This window comes from Athene cunicularia (genome assembly GCF_003259725.1).
Source record: "Athene cunicularia isolate RWA chromosome Z unlocalized genomic scaffold, athCun1 chrZ_part2, whole genome shotgun sequence".
NCBI lineage: Eukaryota > Metazoa > Chordata > Aves > Strigiformes > Strigidae > Athene > Athene cunicularia.
Genome location: NW_020799143.1, coordinates 22508584 through 22534355, shown reverse-complemented (window position 1 = coordinate 22534355; position 25772 = coordinate 22508584). Strand labels below are relative to the sequence as shown.

The following is a 25772-nucleotide window of genomic DNA, read 5'->3' as shown; positions in this document are numbered from 1 at the left end:
GCGAACCACACATGATAGTCTACAGTAAGGTAAAATTTCTCTAAAATTTGAAGTGGAATCTAAATATTCAAAATCAATATAGAATTTGATTTTATTAGAATTAAAAATAGTCTTCCACTAATTTACAATGCCTCCAGCCCTTGTTGGTCTTTTATGATCCCCTCTGTAATACAATGATTTTTTGTTTGGATGACCTCAATCTGACAGAGAGAAATTAAGCAAGTGAACAGCTATCAGAACGACATTATAACACCAATGAGAGACAGAGAGTGAGCACATGTAAGAGAAGAGCTCTCAAGAACATATAAATATATAATAGAGCCCTGGAACACTTAATAATTAATTGTGAGGAAGAAGCTTTTATTTCAACAAAAAGAAGAGCTTCCCACCAGCAACCCCATGAGAGTGGAACAGTCCAGTATACTGATGCCCAAAAGGAAGATCCATATCAGTTCCTTCACAAGGTGAAGTTCCCCTTTCATACAGGCCCAGCATCACCCCAACACACTGCCTGAATTGCATCCTTAAATAAAAGCCTGAAGTGGTACCTACCTCCTATGCTAGTTACCTGCATGGAGTGGAATTGCTCCAAGTTACTTCAATAGGTTTTGCACCTAACCCAATAAGGTCAGCAATCTGGCTGCTTAGTTGAGTAACAAGTACTACAAGATCCCAGAATTAGGAGTCAAATATTCCAATGCTGGCTCACCTCACTGAAGTGTTACTTTGGGCAAGTCACTTCTGCTAACTTAGCGTCCTCCTGGAGGACAACATGTAGCCCAGACAAAAAGCGTTAAGTACACAAGGTATAACATTCTTGTGAGGAAGCAGTTAGTGCTCATCCATTAACGATGTGCCTCCATACAATCAGTGGTTTAAAGTTTTACAAAGAGTTTGGAGGTACTATTTCATCTTCAGGTCTTTTTCCATGGGTTGTCCGCCTCTCAGAGTTGCCATTTACTCACTATAAAAACTCCGCACAGGCCCTTTCTCCCAGTAGTGCCTTCCTCAGGGCATTCCTGCAAGTGTCATTCCTGTAGAAAAGTTCTGGTTGTCACTGATGTATTAGAAGTACACCCGGAAAACATTTACATTAGCAATTAATTCAAGCTCAGTGTTCAAACTTAAGAGTACCATCTCTAGTAATGTAAATACAGTTGTTAAATGATGCAAGTTACTTTGCCTCAGTTTCTACTCAGGTAATAGGTAAAGAAAACCTTGTCTTAATCCAACAGCTACAAAACTAAGATATAGCAGGTACTTAGGCATCACTTAACTTTTTAGAATGACTCTCAAAGCACTATCTCTGTTCACAAGACCTATCACTTTATTGCCTTGACCGTAAATGATTTCCTTTCCACAGACTGCACCATGCTTACACTAAGTTTCTACTAAGCACAAGGATTAGGTAACAATAAATACGCCAGCCAGGGCGCCTTAGCAACAGAAGCATATCACTCTCAAAGAGAAGGGACAACTATGCTGTATTGCTGAGTAATGGAGTAAAAAAATAATCTTTTATAGCAAGGTGGCAACCAAAGCCACTTCTATCTTCCCTACCCCTCCCATGCCAAAATATGTAATCAATGCAGAGCCTCAGTAGTGTTTTTGTTCTGATTTGTGGACCATGTATGTCAGTGGGGCTATTACCACGGTAGAAATAAACAGTAAGGCAACCGTTTTAGTATTAAATAGATGTGTGCATATAATCACTACATATACTGGTCCAAACTAACTCCAGGGTTACACTTCCAGTGAAACCAATGTGGCTGGCTGAGAGCTGACTTCAAACAATTTGTAACATGTGTCACTCTCTGGAGCTGACAACATTATACTTCCCAAAGTCAAGGCTCAGTGCACAGTCAGCAATGAGAGGGGACAATTGAGGTGCCTAACGGTGGAAGCCACTCGCATAATTTCCTGCAAGTCAGGAACAAGGAACAGCGCAGCTGCTGGGATGAGTGAATAGCTGAAGGAGCTTGTGTGAGCTTCAATAGCAGGCCAGAGCAGCACTCCACTGTGAATGACAAGTGATGGGCCAAATCACTGGGGAGCTACCAATGAGTTATTAATGGTGACAGGTACACTACCTGGGAGACAGGTTGAGAGGGGAAAAAGATTATTTATAAGCGAATAGTTAACAGCTGTACCCACTGCTAAGCATTACATGGATGCCACAAACTGTAGAATTCAAATCTTGGGTTATTCAAGCACGAACAACTGCCTGTCACCAAACTGCAACGCATCGGTACAAATTAAGGTGGGAGACATGAGATGAGGCTGGAACGATGCCTTGCTCAAGAAGGCAATGTCATCACAGAGTGCAGATAAGAGCAAGAGAGGGCTGAGATAACCATGAGGTGAATTATGGTTCTTAATAATAATGATGAATTTGCAAGAACAGCTTTTTAATTTTTCCTGAGGGCTTTTGCAAGAGAACAGATGCTGAATATGTCCTGTACTGACAAGAATAATGGGGGGAAAATATATAATAAGCAAAGGAAATGTTTTTGAAGAAGCTTTCTTTTGATATGAGGAATAATATATTTCTATTGTGGAGATAATTTCTTCTATCACCAGCCCCCTCCCAAGTTTGAAAACCACATTGTTAAGCTTTATATTATAATGTTTTTACAGTACCTACGATAGTATAGTTACCCAGTTTATCCCAAAGGAATGAAGCATTGTACTACTGAGTATATTAAAAGTGGCCTGGACAAAAAACTTTCCAATCTATTTCTTGTAAAATCCTGCACTAAGAGAGGCAGAGGAAAAAAGAAAAATGAAAAAGAAAAAAAAAAAAGAAAAAAAGGAAAGAAAAAAAAAAGAAAAAAAAAAAAAGAAAACCCAAAACTACAAATCCACAAATCAAAACCCCCGCATCAGGATTTTGGAAATATTTTCTTGATGTGAACATCATCCTGAAAGAAACTGTTTCTGAACCCTTTCCTATCCCATTGCAAAGATACATCTCTGCAGTAACTGCTTACATGGAAAAGAAAAACTAGGAAAGAATGTGATGGCTTTTTTTGTGATCTTTTAATTCAGTAGAGCAATTAAACACCAGCAAGACCAGTGAGCTGACAAGACAATAAGCAGGTGCTTCACTGACTTCAATGCTTCCATAAAGCACTGGCTGGGAACCCCTGCACTAGATGTCTGACTAGAAGGAGACATTTTTTGACTTCCAACAAAATGTGTCAAATGGTTAATCTTAAAAAAAAAAATATGGGGAAAAAGGCAAAAAACTAAACACTTAAGCTCCAAATTCAGCTTTTCTTGAAACTCAGTCTCAAACAGATTGCAAAATGGAAGGAGAAAAAGGCTAGTCAGCAACTGCTGGGTTCGTCCAAGATGGAGGGAAAAAAATGTTTATATACTGCCACTTCTCATTTCTTTGCCATAGGGGCATTGTGCTCTTGCATGCTCTGGAGGAGATATGTGAGCCAGAAAAGTTTCACACTTCAAAAAGCTCTGAGGCTTTAAAATATAAGGACATAAACTGACTCAGCACTTTTGCAGGATTTGGCTCAAATCTTTCAGTTCAGGAGTTCTAAAGTGAACATCACTGAGGCAGATAGCTCTGTGTGTGTTTGCATGCATGCATGTGTCTATGTGTGTTGGGGATGGGTGTGATATTAGCTAAGCTTACTCATAAGCTTAGCTCTCTGCTTTCGTCTCTTCCTAAAATTTAATTATTTTTCCTCGTCTGTTCCATTCCGGTTCTCATGGACAACTGGTATGATTCCTCAGCATCTGAATTTCTCACACTGTGAATGAAAATCTAAATATATAGCCAAAGCTGAGTGAGGCTGTTATATTTTATCTTAACAACTGGCCATGAAAGTATTTTTATTAAATACTATGCATTGTGGAAACTGCTTTTCACACAGCTTAACTTTTGGGCATAAAACAATCAAGCAATCACAACATCATTTTTAAAGCTATGTTGAGAGACTCAGAAACTGAATATATGTGGGATTTGTCATTAGTTGTGTTCTTGAAATTCTGTGTCTGCACTGATATTCCCAGATATTATTGATTAAATCTTTGCTTCCCTCCTATTTTTAAATTTATTTTTGTTTAAACAGATGCATGCTAGAGCATCTGGGCTAAAGGCACTATGTGAAATTTGAAAAGTTAATTCACTACACACAACTGTCAAAAAGCATAGAATTCAGAGTGAACAATTTTCCTTCTTTTATTCATAGATGGAAACTGAAATGTCAATTTCTTTACTGTTTCTTCAGAGATAGGTCTCTGAATTTGGAAGCACAGATTTTGATAGTCAGGTTTGCATGGAAATATCACTGTCTGCTGCTACCAATGCTCAATAAGTAGAACTGTAATTTACTTTTAAAAAATTATATATGTAAAAAGAATAACTTCAAAGATTTGTCAGCTACCTTTTAGCAAACACAAAAAACAAAACTACAAAAATTATTATAAAACATCTGGTGCAAATGATGAGTGTGTTTATTTTTTATCAGTCAACATTATTTACCATATAACCATGTCAGAATTAATACTATGACTACACACAGCATACATCCAAGACTCTATTCTTTAGAACTCCACACAGTCCATCCACTAAAGCAGAGGTCTCCTGTTTTCCTTCAAATAAAATGCAGTATTATTTGTTTTTTATGGATTCACAAAGGACAATTTGCCAATAGCAATAAAAGGCCAGGATAGTAGGAAGGAAGACCGATTTCTAAACATGCCAAAGTTTGTTGGAAATGTAACACTTAAGGGCTCTTCCCTTCCCTGTATTTGATCCCTAGCTGTACTGTGTTCTTCACATTACCTCAGTCAGTCATGTAATAACAAGCACTTCAACCACTTTGGCAAACCTCCTCCTCCTTTTCGCAGAGGGTATTTGGTAAATTATGTCCACACATTTCAAAGGGAACTGAAACTCATCTCTTAATTTGTACATACTATGTAATCAGTGCAACACGCTGGGCAAAGTTGTGGGGCTCCCTGCACAACTGTAGTCAAAGAGCTGTGCTCTAGGGTGGCTGTAAACACCCAGCTAGAAGTGAAAGGAATCAGGGGTGCAGCAGCTACCCATACCTGACGCACAGAGACTGGAGAAGGAATAGCTGGGTGGGCAAGAACCTTGTGCTCACTGATTATTTCTTCCACCTACCTCACAAAACTCGTGGGGGGGAGACAAAAAAATAGAGCGGCAACCTGGACCAAAGAAGTTAAAACCTTCCTTTAGTGAGGCCCTGGTCTTCATGGCCATGACAAAACTGACTTGGAGACCTCATGATGAGAATCTGCTTCATTAGTGCGTCTCCACGTGCAAAACATGCCACAAAATCAACAGCTTGTGGCCTGGTTTTGAGACATGTCATAAATGTCAGTGTAGAGAGAGATGGAGTCTATCCCAGTGAAAACAACGAACAATAAAGAAAGAATTTTTAAAAACTGACTATTTTTAATTGAAACATAGTTCTCACTATTCATTCCTTTTCAACTAAAGAGCTCTGCCCATAAGAAGGGAACACTTGTGTGACCTCAGCTGACAAACCTGACATACATATATTCATTGAGGCCTCAATTCAGAAAAATATACAAGCATATGCTTAGCATTAAACACATGAGTAGATCCCTGTTGAAGTCAAGGGCATTAATTGTTTAAAGTTGGGTAGTGTTTATGACCCTTGCTGAATCAGGACCCACTTTCTGACAGTGACTAAGCGGTTCTCTGGGTAATGAATTAAGTTTGGCTCCCTATGGCTTTATGTCTCAAGTGTCTAATAAGCTGAGAACTCTTTTTGTTTGCATTTTTATAATTCCTTTCCCTCCCATCTCTCTAGTACAGTTTCTCTGGTGCCTCAGAAAGGATGAGTGTTGCTTTTTCCTCAGTGTAGGAACTACCACTGTCTCTCCTCACTACCTGGCCACATACACTGAGCATATAGAGATTCCATATATTTTCAGGATCTTCTTTCCCATCTCTTGAACTAAGCTGAAAATAGTTATACAAAGCATTGTCATACAAGTCCTGTTCCTTTGAACAGCTAGATAAAAAAACAAGGACTTTTGTGCAGTGCAGTAGCTGCTGAAATTCCAGTACAATTATCTTGTATGAACTGAGGGCAGACACTCTGCCAAAGTGAAAGTGAGTACCTTACAGAGGGACTTATAGAGTACTTCCACATAAAGCAGACTGGTGACAGGGGAAAGCCTTACAGCCACACATATAATGTCTGGTGTGACTAGTACTGGAAATTCATAGTATGTCACTGAAGCTATTACTCAGGCATTGGAGTATATGTATAATTTTATTTCAAATTTTCGGTTTGAAGAACTTCTGAAGCACCTCAAACTGGTTTGACATTTAAATTCTCACAAGGGCTTCAAATCTCATAAAATTTTCTATTGCACTGAAATTTTTAACCTCCTCCAAACAATTCTTAACACTGATATAACAAGTAGTTCCATGCTAATATACTATACTTTCACGGATCTTTTTGATGCTGCAGGTTACTACTCACCAAAAAACCCCAACCAACCAACCAACCAAAAAAAAACCCCTTTGATTTTATTATTTCTGTGACTCTGGGAAAAGTGTAAAGCTCAGGTTATTTATGTCACAGTGTTTACATGCCTAAGAGAAATGGTTATATTGACCCAATGAGAGAACTAACTCTTGATTCCAGATGAACAGATACTCTTCTAATTACCAGAATAAACAATCTTCCATTTAAGAACTGTTACAGGACAGTAGTAATACTATATGCAATAATATTGCACTATATATAACACAATAACAAAATTAGAAAACTGAAATATATATGGGGCTACAGGGCTGTTTGTTTCATAACACATCAAGTACCAGGCTCTGAGAATATACACAAGTAGGCATTATGAGAAATTTATTCTTAGAAGATGCATCTTAAACTCATCATGTAAAATCAACTTGCTAGCCATATGTGGTTGGGCTCCTCAAGCCACAGCCTCCAAATGAAGGCGGGAAGTGACGAGGTCAGAGATGGTATGCACATCATAAGCAGCTGCTGTTGTATCTCAGGATCATACCACCTCTGCTGGTCAGTTGTCCCAGAACAGATTCTTACATTCTGTAATGCCCTTCTTCTCTCTAGAAACATATCCCTGCCTTCAGCTGTGGCAGAAAATGGATGTCATGGATCTTACATCCATTACCTCACAACTCTCTGAATGTGCAAAGGGGAGAGAAGAGCTCTGGTTTGTATCCTGTGGTACTATTTGAAATACGCCTATCAAGAGGAAACCAGCTCACACATGGAAAGTGATTGAATCAGTACTAGTTAAATTCTTTAAAACTAAATTTAATTTTATTTTATGGAATTCTATCTAAAAGAGATGGGTTGGACAAAAGCATTTTTGTAGATTGTAACACTGCATACTCAGCATCTTTTATTTAGTACTCAGGATCACTACTGCAGAATAGCTAATTCTTGAAATTTTATCAAAATGTCTTGATATTACAGGGTGAGCTTTTTGCACTGTACCTGCTTCCTGAAGTTCTTGAGTTTTCTTTTTTATATAAAAAAGTTTTCATTTTTCACTTTTTTTTTAGTGGTAGGTTTCAAAACAGGAAGAAGCAGGTTGAATAGTTAGGTTGATACCTAACTATTAATAGGTTGATACCTAAATTTCTCCAGTGTAAAACAGAAAGCAAAAATAAATTATATTAAATCTAATATTTTATTTCAATTCCCTAATATTCAGAATCTGAGTTTATGATCTTCAGATGTCTGAGGCTAGTAATGTTGAACTGCTTCATACTAATATGCTGACCTTCTATAGTGACTATCCTTTTCTGAAGCCATTCACCAAGCACTCATTTAGCTATATATTGAGGAAGCAGAACAGACTAAATTACCCAGGCATTGTCCTAGTGATTTCCAAATAGTCTGAGAGCCATTCTGTTTTAATGGAGAGCCTGGTGCAATACAAGATAAGTTGCAAGCAACCTGATGAGCAGACTCATTTCTTTTATTCCTATTTGTCAGCACCATATGTCAACTTGGACATAAGTTAAAGACATCCAATAACCAGACCGCATGGATAAAAATGTAGTTATCTCTGTTACAATATTCACATCAGAAGGCAAGATAAACAGATACACACAAAACCCAGCAAGCTGATATATACAGGGTCAGCAGTCTGAAAAATCCACCTGTCCTACAAGTGATTTCCTTCTCTGCGGGATGACTGTCAGTCAGTAACACAGGTTTGCAAACCCTTTCCAGCAGAAGGAATGTAAGACTTCAGGGTGCAATTCTGGCAAGATTAATCATGGAGAATCCAGCAAGAGTGTATATAAAGAGACATACTTTCCTCTACTATAAAAGGTAAAAATGAAACAAAACAAATTCTTCCTCTTTGCTGAAAAGATTACTAAAATAAATATTTACTGAAACAACTGTTCTAGTGGTGGTGATGTTTCAGAATTTGACTAAAGAACAATCACAATTACACATTCTATTTCATTAGAGGATCTCAAAGCACTTCATAAACATTAATTAACAACATTCAAGTATTAATTGGGATGATTAGAACATTTTGTAAAAGCCGTGGGGGAGGAGAGAAATCAAGCTGAAGCACAAAGGACTCATGCAGCAAGCTAATATATTAGAGCCAGTAGAATAATACATGTTTCCTGGCTTCAAGTTAAGTATTCAAAATTCTAGAACATGGCGCAAAATGACAACCAAATCATAGAAGATATTTCAGCACAGGAAAGAAAAGTAAATTTCTTAATTAAAATATAAAAGTTCATCTTGATTAGATTCAAAATGTTCCTTGATAAGTAAAAGGGGGTTGTCTGTCTATATTCAATGCTCTGCTCTTACTGCCTAGAAGGCAACAGTAAGTGCTAATGACATTTACCCCTCCTAATAAGAGTCACTCGCACTTCACTGTTGTTCCTTGTTATTGCTCAGGACAGTCACTAGCACCTCACTGAAAGATCAGTGCTGCAAGGGAAAAAAAGTCCCCTTGAGATTCCTTGGACTTCAAGAAAAGCAGTAAATCAACTGATGCTGGACAGATGACAAGTTCGATTCTCTGTGGTCCTTCCTGATTCCTAACTGTCTGTGGGCCTAAATTTCCTAAGTGCCTGAAGCCAGTGCTGACACACAGACAATCAAAACCACCCCTAAACTCAGAGCAAGAGGTGTCTAAACTGGGAAAAATCTTAAATCCATTAAAGTGTCATGGTCTGGCCTCCGTACTCTCTAATTGAGTTAATCTCCATTGACGTGTAGCTGAACGGTTAATATCACAACCTTATCACCTCCAAGACCATGATTTGAATTCAGCCTGAGGTCCTCTGTGAACAGCATAGTCTATAAAAAGCAGAAGTTCTAATCTCTGAGCTGTATTTGTGAGAAGAATTATGTTAATTCCTTGGATTCTTGGCACAACTCACCCCCTCCACATGCACACACACACTTCCCTTTGATCAATAGCTTTATGCCCTTTTGTTTTCTTTATTTTATAACAGGTCACACATTTATTACAAGAAAATTGAGATGGACAGTAACCCCAAGATCCTGTCCTCAACTCAGTGGTCATATTTCTTTGACATAGTGCAGGATATGTTCCGGTAGAGACTTCAACATGGCATTGTCAGCAAGAAAAGTGGTTTTCCAGGCTAGGAGGCAAGTTCATCTCTCCCTTCCCCTTTCAATCTCAGAAATAGAGACTTTTGTCACAGACACACACACTCACAATCTATTAGAAATATAAATAAAATGTAGAGATTATTTAAGTATCTGCATATATATATATATATATATATATATATATACACACACAGACACATATTTAATGGAAAAACCTATGCAATTATAAATGGTTAATAGATATTCAAACACATTCTGAAGCAAGAAAGCTGGAAATAGTTTCCTCCTTGGTTCACCTGCCAAGACCCAAGTTCAGGCTCTGTTTCTCCTGCAGTGCTTGATGGCATCACTCACACCTAAAACAGCCTAGAGAGTGAACTACTCCTCCCACCTCCTTCATCCCTCACTCTGCTTTAGGTGTTTGTGATTTCATCAGCTATCACAAGAGAAACACAGGACCATGAACTGAAGCCTTGGCAGGTGAAGAGATTTTAAGCTCCATTTTAAAAAATGCACACAATGCCTGACAGACTTTCAGTAACAGTGATTTCCATGCTCTGCATCCCAGTAGCTGTGCCCAGCTGTGTAAAACTACATCAACCACTGAGATCATGGCTTCTCACCCCCAGTACTGTAAACAGTACACATTCCAGGTAGGAGAAACACAGCTACACAAAAGTCTCTCTCTTTTTTTTTTTTTCTTTTGGTCTTTGACAGCCAAAAATACTTGCCATTAAAAAGGCCATCTTTGCATTTCTGAGACATGTGAAACACTGTGGTTATAAAGGCTGACTATTTCATAGTAGTCATTAAGAACTAGCATCATGTATACTGCTCTTGATCACCAGGGGTTATACAGCCCTCTGCTTCATTACCCTTGCAAGATGCAAGACACAGAGCAGCAATAGCATAGCTCTCCAGCTGCACATATTCTGGAAATCCAAATGATCTTTGCATGTTACTGAGACATCTGTTGTCATGTAACTTGTCCTGGTGGCATTCAGAAGTGCCATCAAACTCTTTGGATTTTACTTTTATTCTTTCCTGGTTCAAGTGCTAACGGATGTGATAAATAGAGTCATGTAGCACCAGTGTGGTTGGCAGTGTTACTATTAGAACTATGGCATCAAAAGCAGCAGGGAGATGTTAGGCTAGTGCAGATACAGAGAAAATCTGAAAGCACTTCACACTGTAGAACAAGTGGCACTGCTTTGCTCAAACATACAACAATGCTTCCCTCTGGCTCAGCAATTGGGCTCTGTTTCCTATCTCTCTTTTCAGACCTTAAAGGTTTATCTGAGCTTTTTCCACCCTCTGTTTAGAGATAGGATACTCACTCCTAGCTTGGTACAGCTAAGATGAATACAAAAGAGCAAGGGGCATAGCAGAGAATCTCTGTTCCACAGAAGTGCAGGGGAGTCATGCTTAACTGACTCATATGGGAGAAGAAAAACTCTTCCAGATTATCACAGCTGCAAATATTAGCATGCGGTGATGCTACGGGAGGAATGGAAAACTCAGGAGATGGACACATCATCTAACAGATCCTTTTCATCTCTTCAAGCTAAAGAGGCAAAATCAGAGGAGGGGCAGTGAAACTGAGGTGAGGCTGAAGAAGGGAAGATAAGCAAAAAAAAAAAAAAAAAAAAAGGCAGAATAAGTAATTTAGAGTGGAAAGAGAAGGAGGAAGGAACAGATAGGCACAGAGAACAAGAAATAGGCAGAGCACATACTAAAGAGACAGATTTAGATCCCATCTGTACCAGGAGAGTAGAAGTCAGGATAAATGCTACCCAGCTTTGAGCCTTGGTTGCTCTGAGGACCACTGTTGAAAAATAATGTTGGAACAAAAGAAAAAATGTTTTAACAATAATTACAAGGGGGAAAAAAAAGGCACAAGATAGCAAGATAGAACTGTATCTAGCAAAGCTGAAAAAAGTAAATAATGCTGTAAAAGGGTAGCTCTTCATTATCAATTATTACATGTGGGTGACAGTTAATGGGAAACACAAGCTTGCATGTGAAACAGTTGGTTGCACTTTGGCTTTGTTACAGTCTTTACCAGATAAACTTCTTATGTGCATCGTTTTACTGTACATACAAAGGGCATAATACTCATAGATACATGGAAAGACTATGTGACTGCTTCTTAAAATGCAGTGGTCACAGCTGAACAAGTGCAAAGTATTAATTAAGAGACTGACAAACAGACCAATGAGGAATGAGAAGCAATATCAAAGAAATGCACAATCTTCACATACAAAAGTAATTTTTATTGTATTTAGGGTGCATAATTGTCATCAAACTTTTGCTGCATTGGAAGTCTAAATTTATCTTTCTCTTAATTTTCTTTACCATGAATAATATCGCATACCACCACTTTAAAGGTGTTATTGTTATGAAAGAAAGAGTAAATCAGCTGATGGCACCTGAGGGAAGAAAACTGGCAGAAACTTCACATGACTTTTGATTATAGATAACAGACTCTATTGAACTGGAAGTGTATCATCACTACAGTGACTTAACACCACTTGTCTACCTTTGAAAAGCTGATATTCTCAGAGCTGCTGTTTGTTTGTTTTCTTTCTAGTGTTCCTTACATTTAAGCAAGTGAGGCTGTTTGACAAGATGTTTAATTAAACAGCCCATGCACTTGGGCTCTGTAGCAAAAGTTCAAACATCTTAAAAGGAGGCAAATAAGTACAGACAGGAAAGCTAAGACTCTAAAGTCTCTAAAAGAGGTCAGATAGCAACAGCACCCATGCTTTTCTGAAATCCTCCACAGACAAACCAGTGGTGGGCAGTATTTAATTTTAAGAACACTAAAGCAATTTCCGTCTGTGCATATGGTTAATATTTCACATGCTTAGAAGGGACGAGGTGCTAATGGATTACTCAAAGAAAAGAAATTAAGAACACTACTATTAAAGGTGTGCAAATTTCTTTTTTTGGTCTCTCCCCAAATCTCTTGACCTAATCTGGATGTAACAATGGTGTGCATGAATAATTTAGTTCTGGTAAACCAGGACAGCAAACAAAACCAACCCATTTCACCAAAAGCAACTATGTTTTACAAAAAGTTGAGAAATTATTAGTCAAATCTAACACCAATATATGTCAGCATACAATATGACTATGCATATAAACTATTTTTCTTTAAAAATCTCAGAACTGAATTCTTTAACCTGCATGATGTATTTCACAATTTGAATGTTTGTTTTAGTTAATGGGATGTTGTCTTGTGAAAAAATGGTTAAGTTTCACTCCCCCTAATGTATACCTCTGAGAGTTTACTCTTAGATGACTTTTGTGAACTAAAACAGTTGTTCTTGCTCAACAGTTGTTTTAGCCCTACAGAACCAACACAGCAATGCGACAATAAACCACAGTCCATCCCGCTCATCATCTGAAGAGTTAACTAAATTCATAAAGTAGGGATTGTGCTGATGATCTGTGGGCAAATAAACACACAAGCCCAAGTCAGCAATGGCAGAGGATGTAATTAATTTCAGAGGTTTTTTTCTTTTAAAATAAGTGATCTTGTCAATGAAACAAGAGAGGCAGGGAAAGCATCATACTCTCATTTCTAGTCTTCTCAAAGCAGAAAATTTTATCTAATAATATTGAATTTCATCAGTTTTCAGCATTGACATTGCCATGGAAAAGACCTTCATTTAGGATAGTGATTCTACACACATTGTTTAAAGCATGAACTTTTGTGAGTCAACTTGGGGGCCAATAAAATATGTATATTTTTCCATCTGGCTTTAGTTTTATTCTCTTTTCTGAGATTTTTTTAAATTATTATTTTCTCATAGTTGTGAGTGGCATCAGAGAGTCTGGTAGCCAAGATGTTGCATATGATCTACTAACTATAATCTACTTTTTTCGAGGGAATGATGGTAAGAATGGTAATCTTAGGTCTATCCCCTTTTCCTGATTCTGCCAATGTTCTGTGCCTCTGCTTCCCTCTGTAAAGATAATATTTATTTTCCTCTTTTACACTAAGGGAATACAACTATTTGATCAACAAAATAGTTAAAAAAGAGTTGAGTTGTTACTCAAAACACTGAATCATTATTTGCAAAGAGTCAGTTTATGGCCTCTGAGTTGTGGTCATATGTCCTATCATCTGCAGCTGGACCTGCATAAAAGCTGAATGCCCCAGCGGTTCACTGCTAGTGACATAATTGCTCTTTAGCCCTTTCCTCTCAGAATAATCAGAGTTAACTTGCACATGTTTAACAGGAGGATTTTTCTAACCTGGCTTGTTTAGAGAGAACCTGGCTAGGGAGCAGTTACACATGCAGTTACACTAGCAAATGGGTGGGGTAAAGTATTCTCCAGTGGTGGAGCAGAGGAGAACAGCTGGCAAAGCTACCTCTTCACTCAGCTCAGCTGGAACCAAACCAAGGCTGGAGACTTACAGTTGAGATGTTCTTTACAGTAAAAGTAACCACCCAAATCAACAGAGCCACTAATCACATCTCTCTGAGTAACAGGTGCAGAATCTGACCCAACACAGCTACTGTTGTTGACAGAATAATTTCTTGTCATATAAAGACAGTTGTGTTGGCTGTTTCCAAAGAGAAAACCTACAGACTCACTAATACCTCGATGTCAAATACAAGAACTTACTTACTTGAGATAGGTATGAAACAGGCCTAGAAACTGAAGCACTCTTGATGCCCATGGAGTGGACACAGTCCATAAAATTTCCCTATGCAGTAAGGTTATTTTGAGGATCACTTCTGAAGATGAGAGAACAACTCCTCCTCTAAAACATTAATCCCGTGAGCAACCTGATGAGACTGCTGACCAAACTGTCGCTCACTGACATTTTAGAGATAGGTATCTATTCACCAGAAGCTAGCTTTATTGCACAGAGGCCAGAGAAAGCTTGCCAGGTCTTAATGCCTTTCAGCCATTACTGGCAATGTTGTGACTGTGCCCAAATGTGAAAGGTGGTGTATCGCATTACCTCCGCTGGCTTCACAGTTCCTTTGCTTCCTGTGTTCCATTAATGTATTCCCTGAATGAAGCAATAAATACTGCATTTTTCTCTGCCCACTGCTTTTTAATTTGCCATTTAGAAACATTATTAGTCAAAATGAGGGTATTACAAATAATCCCACCCACCTTGCAGCACTAATACACAACTAGAGAGAGGCACTGGTTTTCTCCTGTTTCTTGAGTGGAGCAAAGAGTGAGGTGTTTCTCAAAAGTTAGTGAGAAAAAAGGTTTTTTTGGTGGGGAAAAGGGTTTAATTATGGAACAGAATTGAACAGAAAATAAAATATCTGGCAATAGTAAAATAATTTATTTTGAGTGGATATATATACCTTATCATATCTTTTTCTTTTTGTCAAAACCCCTTCCATTTAGGGAAAATGATAAAGCAGTTTAATGCTTCCCTTATGCTTCAGGGTAAGTTCAGCACAGGTTGATGTCTCAGACCTTTCCAAGGCTTGAAATTCCAATTTTGTACCAGCTTTACAAATCTTTTGCACTGCAGTTAATTGGTGAACACTGGAATTGAACCAGGCTTAAGTATCTGCCACATCCATTCCCTTTCCCTATTCCGATACTTAGTCCTTGCAGAAGAGATTTAGAGTAGAGAGTCTGTTAGTTTCAGATAATTTCTACGTTTCTGAGCAAGTGTTCCCAAAGCTACTAACCTTCCCTCTTCCCCCTCCCTCTGACTCCAAACAGTGGTAATTTCATCAAGGTACAAGTTTAAAATATTATTTTTATTAGATTAGAGACTAACAAGCTATTTTACTGGTTTACACTTCTCTAACTACAGCATTATAGCAAATGTAAACCCTTTCCTAGGGATATATATTTGTGTATTTGATGTACAATGAGTATGTATGACTGTATAGTAAATTTACCAGCATTGACTGGGCTACGTTAAAACTTAGACAGGTTTGCACAGACAAGTTAAAAACAACTACAGACTGAGAGTCAGATGTTCCTGAATTCACTGCATGACAGCCTACCAACAATCCTGTAGCTCTGTGATATTCTGGAGGATTTCTTTTGGTACTTGATACTTTTGGTTCTTCTATAGGAGGCTCATGCCATTTCATCAGAAGATTTTTGTGTGGAAAAGCTGAATTTGAAAGCCTCAAACAGTTCTGTGAAGAGTTCCAATTACACCATGACTTCATGGAACAGCACCTTTTGCTCAAAGGAGACATTACCAGTAGTTCTCATCTGTATGCACTTTTACTGTGCTAGTGTTACTACACATTTCCTTTCAGGTTTCCCTGCATGCCCCTTTTCTCCTTTATATCAGGTAACTGCAATAGACTTACTTTTTTATTATCATAGTTTTGATTAATTTTCCTAAGATTTATCTTCATATACATTTTACTAAGCAGTTTCCCATTCTACCATACACTGAGCTTCCTAGCTTTAATGGAAACGAAATGCATTTTTTTCCCAGAGAGGTTGTGGAGTGTCCATTCTTGGAGCTATTCAGAAGCCATCTCAACATGGTCTTGGGCAACCAGCTTTAGATGGCGTGCAGTTGTGGGGCAAGATGACCTCCCTTCCAACCCTGAAATTAAAGAACTAAACTAACAGGCAGACTTGACTACACATACTGTAGGTCTTCATTCACCCACTAATACAATCCACAACTGAATGCTAATCAAGTCAATATGAGGCAAGACTGTAACAGTTGCCCCTAACTTTCATTGATAACTGTTCTCCTTTAACTGACATAATATTTAATATAGAGTTGTTGAATGTAGTAATGGTAAAACTCATGCCTTGAGGGCTAAAGTGTGACTGAGTTTTAGCCAGATAAAGTGAACTCTGACCTAATGGTGTATTACAGGCCCTTACACCAGTCAGATGCATAGGTCACAATCTCACTCTATATAAACCTCTATGTAATTATACTGCAAGCTATTCTTGAATATATTAAGATCATGTCAGATAATTAAAACAAAATCAATACAAGCCTTATTCTGACCTTTAAGGCAAGAAAACTACTGATTTTAGTCAGTTTCCTTGTCTGTAAGACATTACATTCTCCACTTGTAATATATAATGCCTATTAATCTCATTTAGTAAACAGCAATTTTCTAACGTTATCTCTTAGAAACGATGCTTTTTTTTTTTTTTTTACATGTATTTCTTTGCAAATCACATTTCTTCAGCTCTCTTGATCAGTAGCATTCAGAATCCAGGAATCTAAAATATGATGCAATATGCACATAATGCCATTATAGTACATATCTCTGTAGGTATCTATGATATGTCTATCTAAATTATATATCATACTCAATATCTATAGATACATACCCATACATATATATCACACAAAAATCTATAGATATCTAGTCTATAAATATCATGGATATATACTTACACATAAGTTTTAGACTTGTAATGGAAAAAATGGATTCTATTGTATTTGACATGTGTAACATTCAGCTTTTACAAAATAGGTGCCTGAGAGAATCCTAAAACAATTTAAGAGCTCAATTCTATATATATATCCTAATAAGAATAACAGGATCTCAATATTAAAGTAATAACCTTTTTATTACTCTTTCTCTAGGACTGTTCCACAATTCAGAACAATTTTCTGCAAAAATCTGTGTATAGAGCATTTAAGAAAATATTTAAGAACAGAATATGAAGGTTTCCATAGAATTATGTAAGGCTGATTTACTTCTCTCACACAAAGGACAGAAAATTCAAAACAAATTTAAAAACACAGTCAGAATTCTTCAGAGCAGGAAAAAAAGAGTCCCATATTTTCTTTATAGTGCCAAGTATGCTATCACTGATAACATGAAAGTAAAGAAAGCACTAAGAAAGTAAAGAAATAAATCATAAACTAGAATTTTCAAAGTTTTTCAGGGATGTCCACTTCAATAACTGGATGACTTCTAGATGATGAAGAGCTCCCACAAAGTCAGTAGCAATTAAGAGAATTCTGAAGCATGTAGCATTAGATTCTCAATCAGAAATAGTCTTATAAAATAATTCACTTTGAAATCCAAAAGATAATTAAATTCTTCAGATAAGCAACCATACATACTCATAAAGTAAGTCCGTCCATTTTTTTGTTCACCTATTTTATGTTTTGTTTACTTATCTCATAATAACCAATCTGCATGTAACACTTTATTTAAAGCTACCTTTTAAAAATGGCCTCATAAACAGGATTTTCCAGTTTATACATTACACTTTAAGGATACTTCCCAACACAAGGATGATCCTCCATTTCATCTACCCCTTATTAGATATCTTGCCAAAGAAGGAAAGAGAAGATGTAGGAGCTGCTGACTTGGATCTTAGTTTCTTAAATCAAGCAGTAGCCCTTGAAAATTTGCCAGGTGGCTCTGATGACCAAATCAGGCTTGCAGCTAGCTAACCTCAGTATTTGCAGTATTTAAGGTATTTCCTACAATAAGCATAAGCAAGTACAAATAAATACTATGATACGAAGGACTCTGCATTTTTTTTAGCTTAGGAAAAATTGAATATTTTATTTTATCGACACCATAATTAGTCTTCAACATGTCACACTAAATTTACTTCACATCCTTCTACCTCTTTGGGTGCACGGTCACTATGTCTGCACAAAAAAACCCCAAAACAACAAAAAAACAGAAAAAAAAAAAAAGAAAAAAAAGAAAAAAAAAATCAATTAACTGGGTTTGGAAACATGCGTTGCTTTATTTCCTACCTGAAGGATGTATCCTCGAACATAGTCTCGAAGTGTCCAGCCTAAGCCATGTAGAATATGCAACACCTCCTCTTGCTTCAGTACACTGAAGAGTCGGTCAAGTAGTATCTTCAGTCTCACAGGCACAGCCTGAGTACCGTAGAGCATCAGGCTGCTGATGTCAAACACAACGTTGGACTGCACAATCTCCACTTGGGTTGGGTGGTAGAGGTGCTGAGTACTAAGCTTGTCCAAGGCTGAAAGAAAAGGTGTTAAGTGTAAGAGAAGAGCTAAAAGAAGACAAGAAATTAATCCCAAAGAATTATCTAAACACATCGAATTTGGCAGATTATCATGGTTTGAGCTAGGAGGACAATTAAATACCATGAAGCTGCTCACTCCCTCCTTTCCCCCCAGCACTGGGAAGGAGGAAATAGAAAAGGCCCAGGAAACTGAGATAAAGACAGGGAGGGATGATCATTAAGGCATTAAGACACAGGCAAAAAACAGACTCGTTAGGGGAAAGAAAAAAAATCCCATAAATTTAATACAGACAGTAGCAAACAACACAATTTAACAGACAGAATGTGAGAATCATTACCATATCTTGAACATATCTTCCCCCATTCCTCCCTTCTTCCCTGGCTCAGCTTTGCTACCGGTATCTCTCTACCTCCTCCTCCCCAGAGGTGCAGGGGGCAGGGAATGGGGGGTGCAGTCAGTCCTGCTGCTTCTTCCACCTCAGAGAGGTGGGGGGAACTGGCATTCCTTCCCTGTTCCAGCACGGTCCCCCTCTCACAGGAGACAGTTCTTCACAAACCAGTTCCCACGGGCATGTGGGTCACCCCTGTGTGTTGCAATTCTCCCAGCCCTGAATTACAACAGTGGGGGCTTCTTCCCATGGGATCCCTGTCCTCTTTGGGTGCAGCCACCTGGATCAGTCGTGGGGCCCCCCATGGGCTGTAAATCAGCATCTGCTCCACTGGTGACCCCCATGCAATTAGCAGGGATATCTTCAACTAGATCAGGTTGCTCAAAGCCCCATCCAATTGGATGTGGAACATCCACCTTGAATGTTTCTGGAGCTGGAGCATCTACCACCTCTCAGTGTTTCATCACCCTCATTGTAAAAAATTTCTTCCTTCTATGTAGTCTGAATCTACCCTCTTTCAGTTTAAAAGCATTGCCCCTTGTGTTATCACTACAGGCCCTGCTAAAATGTCTGTCCCCATCTTTCTCCTCTCAAGTATTGAAAGGCAGCAATAACATGTTCCCAGAGCCTTCTCTTCTTCAGGCTGAACCACCCCAACTCTCAGCTTTTCTTCACAGGGAGAGGTGTTCCATCCCACTGATAATTTTTGTGGCCCTCCTTTGGACCGACTCCAACAGGTGCATGTTAAAAATTAGTACCCCGATTTACCATAAATTCTGTCATGAATTCACTGATACTTGAGCTGGCTAGTTTGTTTTACCCTTCTGCGTGAATTTCATATTATTCACTGTGATGTGAATAATTTAGAGATAAGAGGAGGGGAGGTTTGCAGGATGAAGGTAATTCTTATCCCCTTTTGAAGTTAAATATGATGGAATTACATATGACATCACACATTTACTGAGTATCAATGTTTAAGTTTAATATTCTTTCCATTTTAAGGACTATGTTGCAGCATCTAAGCTTCTCACTGCTTTTTTAAAACAAAATTTTCTGAGAATGTAAAATAATTTTATAGGGACTTCTTCTCCTGTACTTTGGTTTCTTCTTGGTTTATGGTCACTGGAGAGTTCATGTACTCTTGATAAATTGCTTTCTTACATCCAGAGCGCAAGGGCCCTTATCATTTACTCACTGGCTTCATTCAACACATTTACTCCAAGGAATACTTTGTCAAAGAGTTCTGGTTTCCTCATACTTCATTTCTTGCAACTGATTTGTCTGATCTTTCCTATTCTAGTGGTTAAGTCAACTTTGAATAAATAGCTTTAAATATTAATTTAACATTCAAAAAAGATAAGGAATTGGCAAGCCTAGGGACTGCAGTCCTGTGTCTCTCTGCAGGACATTTATACTGCAAAATGTGAAAAGTGGGATTTTTTCTTCCAAAAGCTCTTCTTCCAAAGTACTTCAGCTATATAGGCTTCATGATATGGGACTGATTTATTTACAAAGTCTAATGCATGGGTTTTGATTGAAGCTTAAACAGGTCAAATACTTTCCTACATTTTTTCCCCCCTTTCATGTATGATATTTTTGTAACATGGTTATTTTGCTAATACTGTAACAGATGCGTCATCAAAGTAACCAGCTAGAAAAGCCTAGAAAATTGATGTTGTTACTGTGCAGGCTGTGCTGTATGTGTGCTGTTATGTATACATGTGTACCTGGGGGACAGAAAAACCATTTGGAAAGTGTAATATAAAGTAAATTGTTAGTGATTTTTAAAAAACCCTATTACTCTCAATAAGAATGTTGTAACTAATAGTAGTATTAATAGATGTAACACATTCTACCAAACTATGAAAATAATCTGGATCTGGATCACCTTGAACTTTCCACCTTCAGTCTTACATAATGAGTATAGGGTCCAAAGAGGTTAACTGGCTTCTCCAAGTTTACACAAATTCAGGCCAGAGTCAAGACCTGAATGAATATTTTATGAATATTCAATACTTTTTAATCACTACACCATACTGTATTTCTAATATATCTTTTTATTTATTTTTGCTTCTCTTTAGTTAACAGTAAACCCTATGCCTGCAGTGAGGGAAAGCAAGTTCTTCCAGCTAAAGAGACTTGGCTTGTTGAAGATTTTAAAATCATGATTCTACTTTGGCCCAAGTGAGAATAACTGTAAAATGTCTTTATCTAAAGAGTATTGGGTGGATTATAAAACTAATAGCTAGAATAAGATTACAAAACTCTGTGGACATTTATCCACTTCACATCATGTGACCACTCTGAGGATGATAACTTTGGAAAGGCCAAGATGGAATATAAGTGAAAGAAAAGAAATAAAAAAGGTCCATTTAAATTATAAAGCACAATGTCTGACCAGCAGACAGAAGTTTTCACAAGATATCCAGTACCTTTCCATCTATCTGCAACATTTGTTTTCAAGCAATATTATCTATAGACATCTGCTTCTCAAAACACACATACACACAAATAAGAGTTAGTCCAGTGTTGGATTAACATCCCAAGTGGCAGAGAAATTATCTCCAATTTTGATTTGTGACCATATTCTGCACATTGTGTAATAAACAAATAAGCAGTGAATTTCATCCTTTTGAAGTACAAGTCAGGATATGCACTGAAATGTGTAATTTACAACACAACAAAGCATATATTTTTGCATGGGTGTGTAAGAACATTTGCAAATGACAGACCTAATGTTTCAGACCAAAAAAAAAAAAAAAGAAAAAAAAAAAAAGAAAAGAAAAAGTTGTACATGAAGAGAAAGGAAATTCACTTGCACCCATATGAGAAATAATAGTATGGTAAGCATCTGAAATTCTTTTGAATCATCGACTGTTGAAACCCCTTGCACTTGGCAGGAGAATGAAACCTTTTACTATAATCTGTATTTTAGAAAAATTATCTTGTTTCTTTAAAAGACATTGCTAAGGAAATAGTTGACAATGTATGATTTCATAAGTGCTTGGGAGACTTCAAGATGAAACATGCTATATAAAAGAATGAGCTTTATTGTATCTGAAAAACGACATAAAGCTCATGTGTCCTTATTAAGGAGATATCAGTGACTAAACATCATAAACCACAAATTAGAAGTCCCTTCCTGGTGCAACATACATTACATACTTCCTACATTTTCAGTGGGCTCAGAAGTTCACCCGGAAGTCTTAATATGTTTGTGACTTTTTGTTTGTAACCTGTACAATCTTTTCTGAAAACATGACTAAAATGGGTTTAGCTAGGTGTTTAACTAAGATGGGTACCTTTTACAGACCAATTCAATTCTTAACTCAGTGTGAGTGGAAAGGTATTCACTGATAGAGGAAGAAGAGATCTAATGAATCTTAACATCACATACTTGCTGAGTAATCAAAATTTTTGTGGAACAGTCAAAAAAGACCCTTGTGTTTTACTATAACAACACAGCTGGGTAGTATTTCCTGGTGAATTCTAAATTTCAAGTACTTGTTTCTGAAATTTTAACTATTAAAAAAGGAGAGCAGAAAAGGATGATGAAGTAGAAGACGTTTGAAAAGATTGCCTTCAACACCCAAAAATGACTACTTGGATAACTAACATAGGAATTAGGAATCCTTACCTAAACTCTGAAACATATGTAACTTTGAAGTATCAAGTATGCATAATAATAATAATTTAGATAATTTAGAATATTTCAGTTGGGAGGGACCTACAATGATCATCTGACCCACTTCAGGTTTGACCACAGTTAAAGCATATTATTAAGGGCATTGTCCAAAAGCTTCTTAAACACTGACAGGCTTGCTGCATCAACCCGCTCTCTAGGAAGCCTGTTGCAGAGTTTGACACCCTCCCAGTAAAGAAATGCTTCCTAATGTCAAGCCTGAACCTCCCCATGTTGGTTTATCCACTCTTTAACTTCTTGAATAGTAAACAAAATCCCCCAGATTTCAGATTTTGCTCAGTGTAATCTGAATTGCAAAGAGAACTTTGAAATTGATACAATGTCTTCACATTACAGCCTTCAGTATTCTTATTATTCAAAATTCCAACAAAAATTGGACTTATTTGTAACAGATCAATGAATGAACTTTTATGTTTCATTTGTGTTGTGTTTTTTTGGGTTTTTTAAATGCAGTAAAATAGGGAGGGGAAATCCAGTTCACCATTTATACTTTACTGGAGTTTTGTTACCCTGTGTAATTCTGAGGAGATTAAGTACAAAAGATACATTAAAATGAGGCTCAAATAATTGTTCAGTTTATCAAAAGACAGGAAATATAATTTTATTCATATATAATTCATCTATACTGTGGCCAGTTTATCGGCTCAACTATGCAAATTGACTAATTGATCTTAGACACCTTCCTTCCCAACATGCAGTGTACAAGGTCAACCAAATGAAGTCATACTTCTGAGTGGATTTCATTTTTGTTAAGCAAAAGAAAAGCAAGTATGCAGTCATAAATTTTGTACTTCAGAGGTCTCTCTTTTTTTTTTTTTTTTTTTTTTTTTTTTTTTTTAATAGCTACAATGAAAACATGACATTTGCCTTTACCGAATATAAAAGAATTTAAAAAATCCTAGTTTTAATGTAGTTGGAGTTGTAAATACACATTCCTCTTGTTACTTTTCTGATCATAGAAAAATATTTAGGTATCCTAGAAAGGGATGAGAAGGTCTAGTGAAACCCTTTCTCTCAGCTGATTTGCCAGGCTCTGCATCTCAGACCACAGAGAAAAGTCAGTAGGCTGCAATGTACAGGTCATTATGGATCTCATTCCATTTCAGTTTTAAATTTGGGCTCTGCAACAGTCCCATTCTAGATTTTCTTCCATGCTCTCTAGCCAGTTCTCTAATTTACCAAAGAGAGATACAGTTGGAGTGCATACACACATACACATGACAATACAGAATTTTATAAACAATATCATCTTTCCAGATTACCAGATTTGTTCAAGGGTCAACAGGAAAATGAAAAAGAAATTTTATGTAGTCCGTGTTCAGACAATAACAGGGAGCTTTCCAGACATTTTTTAAATCTAAGTAACTGGGCCACTGCAGCAAGAGAAACTGAAATTGGCAGACAGACTAAATATATAATACCAACACAAAAAGATTCCATGATACTGTTGCAAAAGCAGTATGTTGAATACAGTAAAACAGATACAGTGTTATTAATGGCAATGTGGAGCACTGTAGTTTGCTCTTGATTTTAGTGGTGAACATGAACAGCTTCACATTTTCAGTGTTCAAGATTTTCTTCTTTTCCATCAACCATAGAAAAAGAAGTAACAACTCTTTCAAGAGCATGTTAGCTTAGGAATGACTAAAATGCTGTAGGGAAAGGCAAACTATTGCAGTTATGAGAGGTGGTCTAAGCTAGCATCCCTCAGGATTCTGATTTAATACCACCTGTAACATTGTGGTGCATTTTGTACGTGGAAAAAAATTGCTCCTCAAAAATATCATGCTTAGAAGGTAACTAAGGACAAGAAAGCTTTTCAATGTCTATTGAATGGCTCAAATATTTTCATGATGTAGGAAATTATCCCATTCACACCTGGCACAAGTGCAGAGAGCATGGGACATTAACATTTATATGGGTGGGTGAACATCCTGAATCAGTCTGGGTGTAAATTCCAGCTACAACATGGCATCCTTTGGCAATGTCCATTTCACTTCTGTCTTCATCCCTTTCACAGTTTAATCCAGACAGAAATGTTCACTAAGACATTGGATTTCATAAGATCATGGAAGGAGAGTAAGTAAAGCATATTCTGATTCATAGGCCAAACCAACTTTTCCTTCTGCCTTTTACTGTATTTAAAAGCTAATAATAGAAACCATTTGCCAAACGCATTTAGTCTCTGACAGAGGGACACATATGTGATCTTCTAATTTACAGCTTGCATGTACAGATGTTCACACTTAGTAAAAGGATTCTTAATAGCATTTTAAAATTAAACATGTGTTGATAATAGGTGTTTCAAACCCAAACAACACAGCAACTAAACTGATGTCTTCATGCCTCACCATGCCTCATGCTCTAAACAACATTTTTATAACAGATCAAAAAAAAAACCCCAGCACTTCAGTTGCATGAACACAAAATAAATGTTATTAAAAAAAGTCTGAATGAAAACTTTCATTAATTTTTCTGTCTATGATCTGATTCCAAGTTGAAACATTTAGATTGTTACTAGGTTTATGTAGCCGAAAGCAGAACCACAGTTTGTTCACAGACGTTGCTTGCTGTCTGCAATTTTTTTTATCCCTTTGCAAAACTTTGAACCCCATCCAGCTTTGACACACTGCCTCTTCAGTTAATAACTATCAAGTTTCCCCTTGTCTCCTGTCTACTTTTCTTTGAGGCAATTGCGCACTCAGCACCCCGAGATAATAACACACATCTATAAGATAAAAGCAATGGCATTAATGTAATTGTCTGCCTTTCTCTCTTTAGCCTAATCTTTTTTTTCCTTCAGTTTTGACTGCCTCTGTGACACCTGTTTTTGTCTCCTCTGATCCTACAACAGGTTTTCCGCTGACAAGGTTTTTGCCTGACAGAGATTCTGCCAGACAAGAACATAATAAAATATGAAGAACTGCTTGTCAGAGTTTCTGCCAATGCTCACATGAAATAGGGGGAAAAAAATTCCCAACTTTTTTTTTAAAGGGGCCCTGTGCTGGTTGCTTTTGGCCTGTCAGGAAGAGCCTCCCTGGCCAATTCCTGCAAGCCAAACAGGTGTTTTCTTTTATGTTTGTTTTTTTTTTTTTT

The 25772-nt window shown here is 37.3% G+C and overlaps 1 protein-coding gene across 1 annotated transcript in view; it reads right to left on the bottom strand.

The window, feature by feature from the left end:
- The window catches only part of BNC2 (basonuclin 2), a 300552-nt gene that overhangs the window by 54877 nt on the left and 219903 nt on the right, over nucleotides 1–25772 (bottom strand). Inside the window, exon 4 of the mRNA XM_026866323.1 lies at nucleotides 18343–18578. Within this exon, the coding sequence (XP_026722124.1) occupies nucleotides 18343–18578 (236 nt within the window). The remainder of the gene's footprint in view (nucleotides 1–18342; nucleotides 18579–25772) is intronic.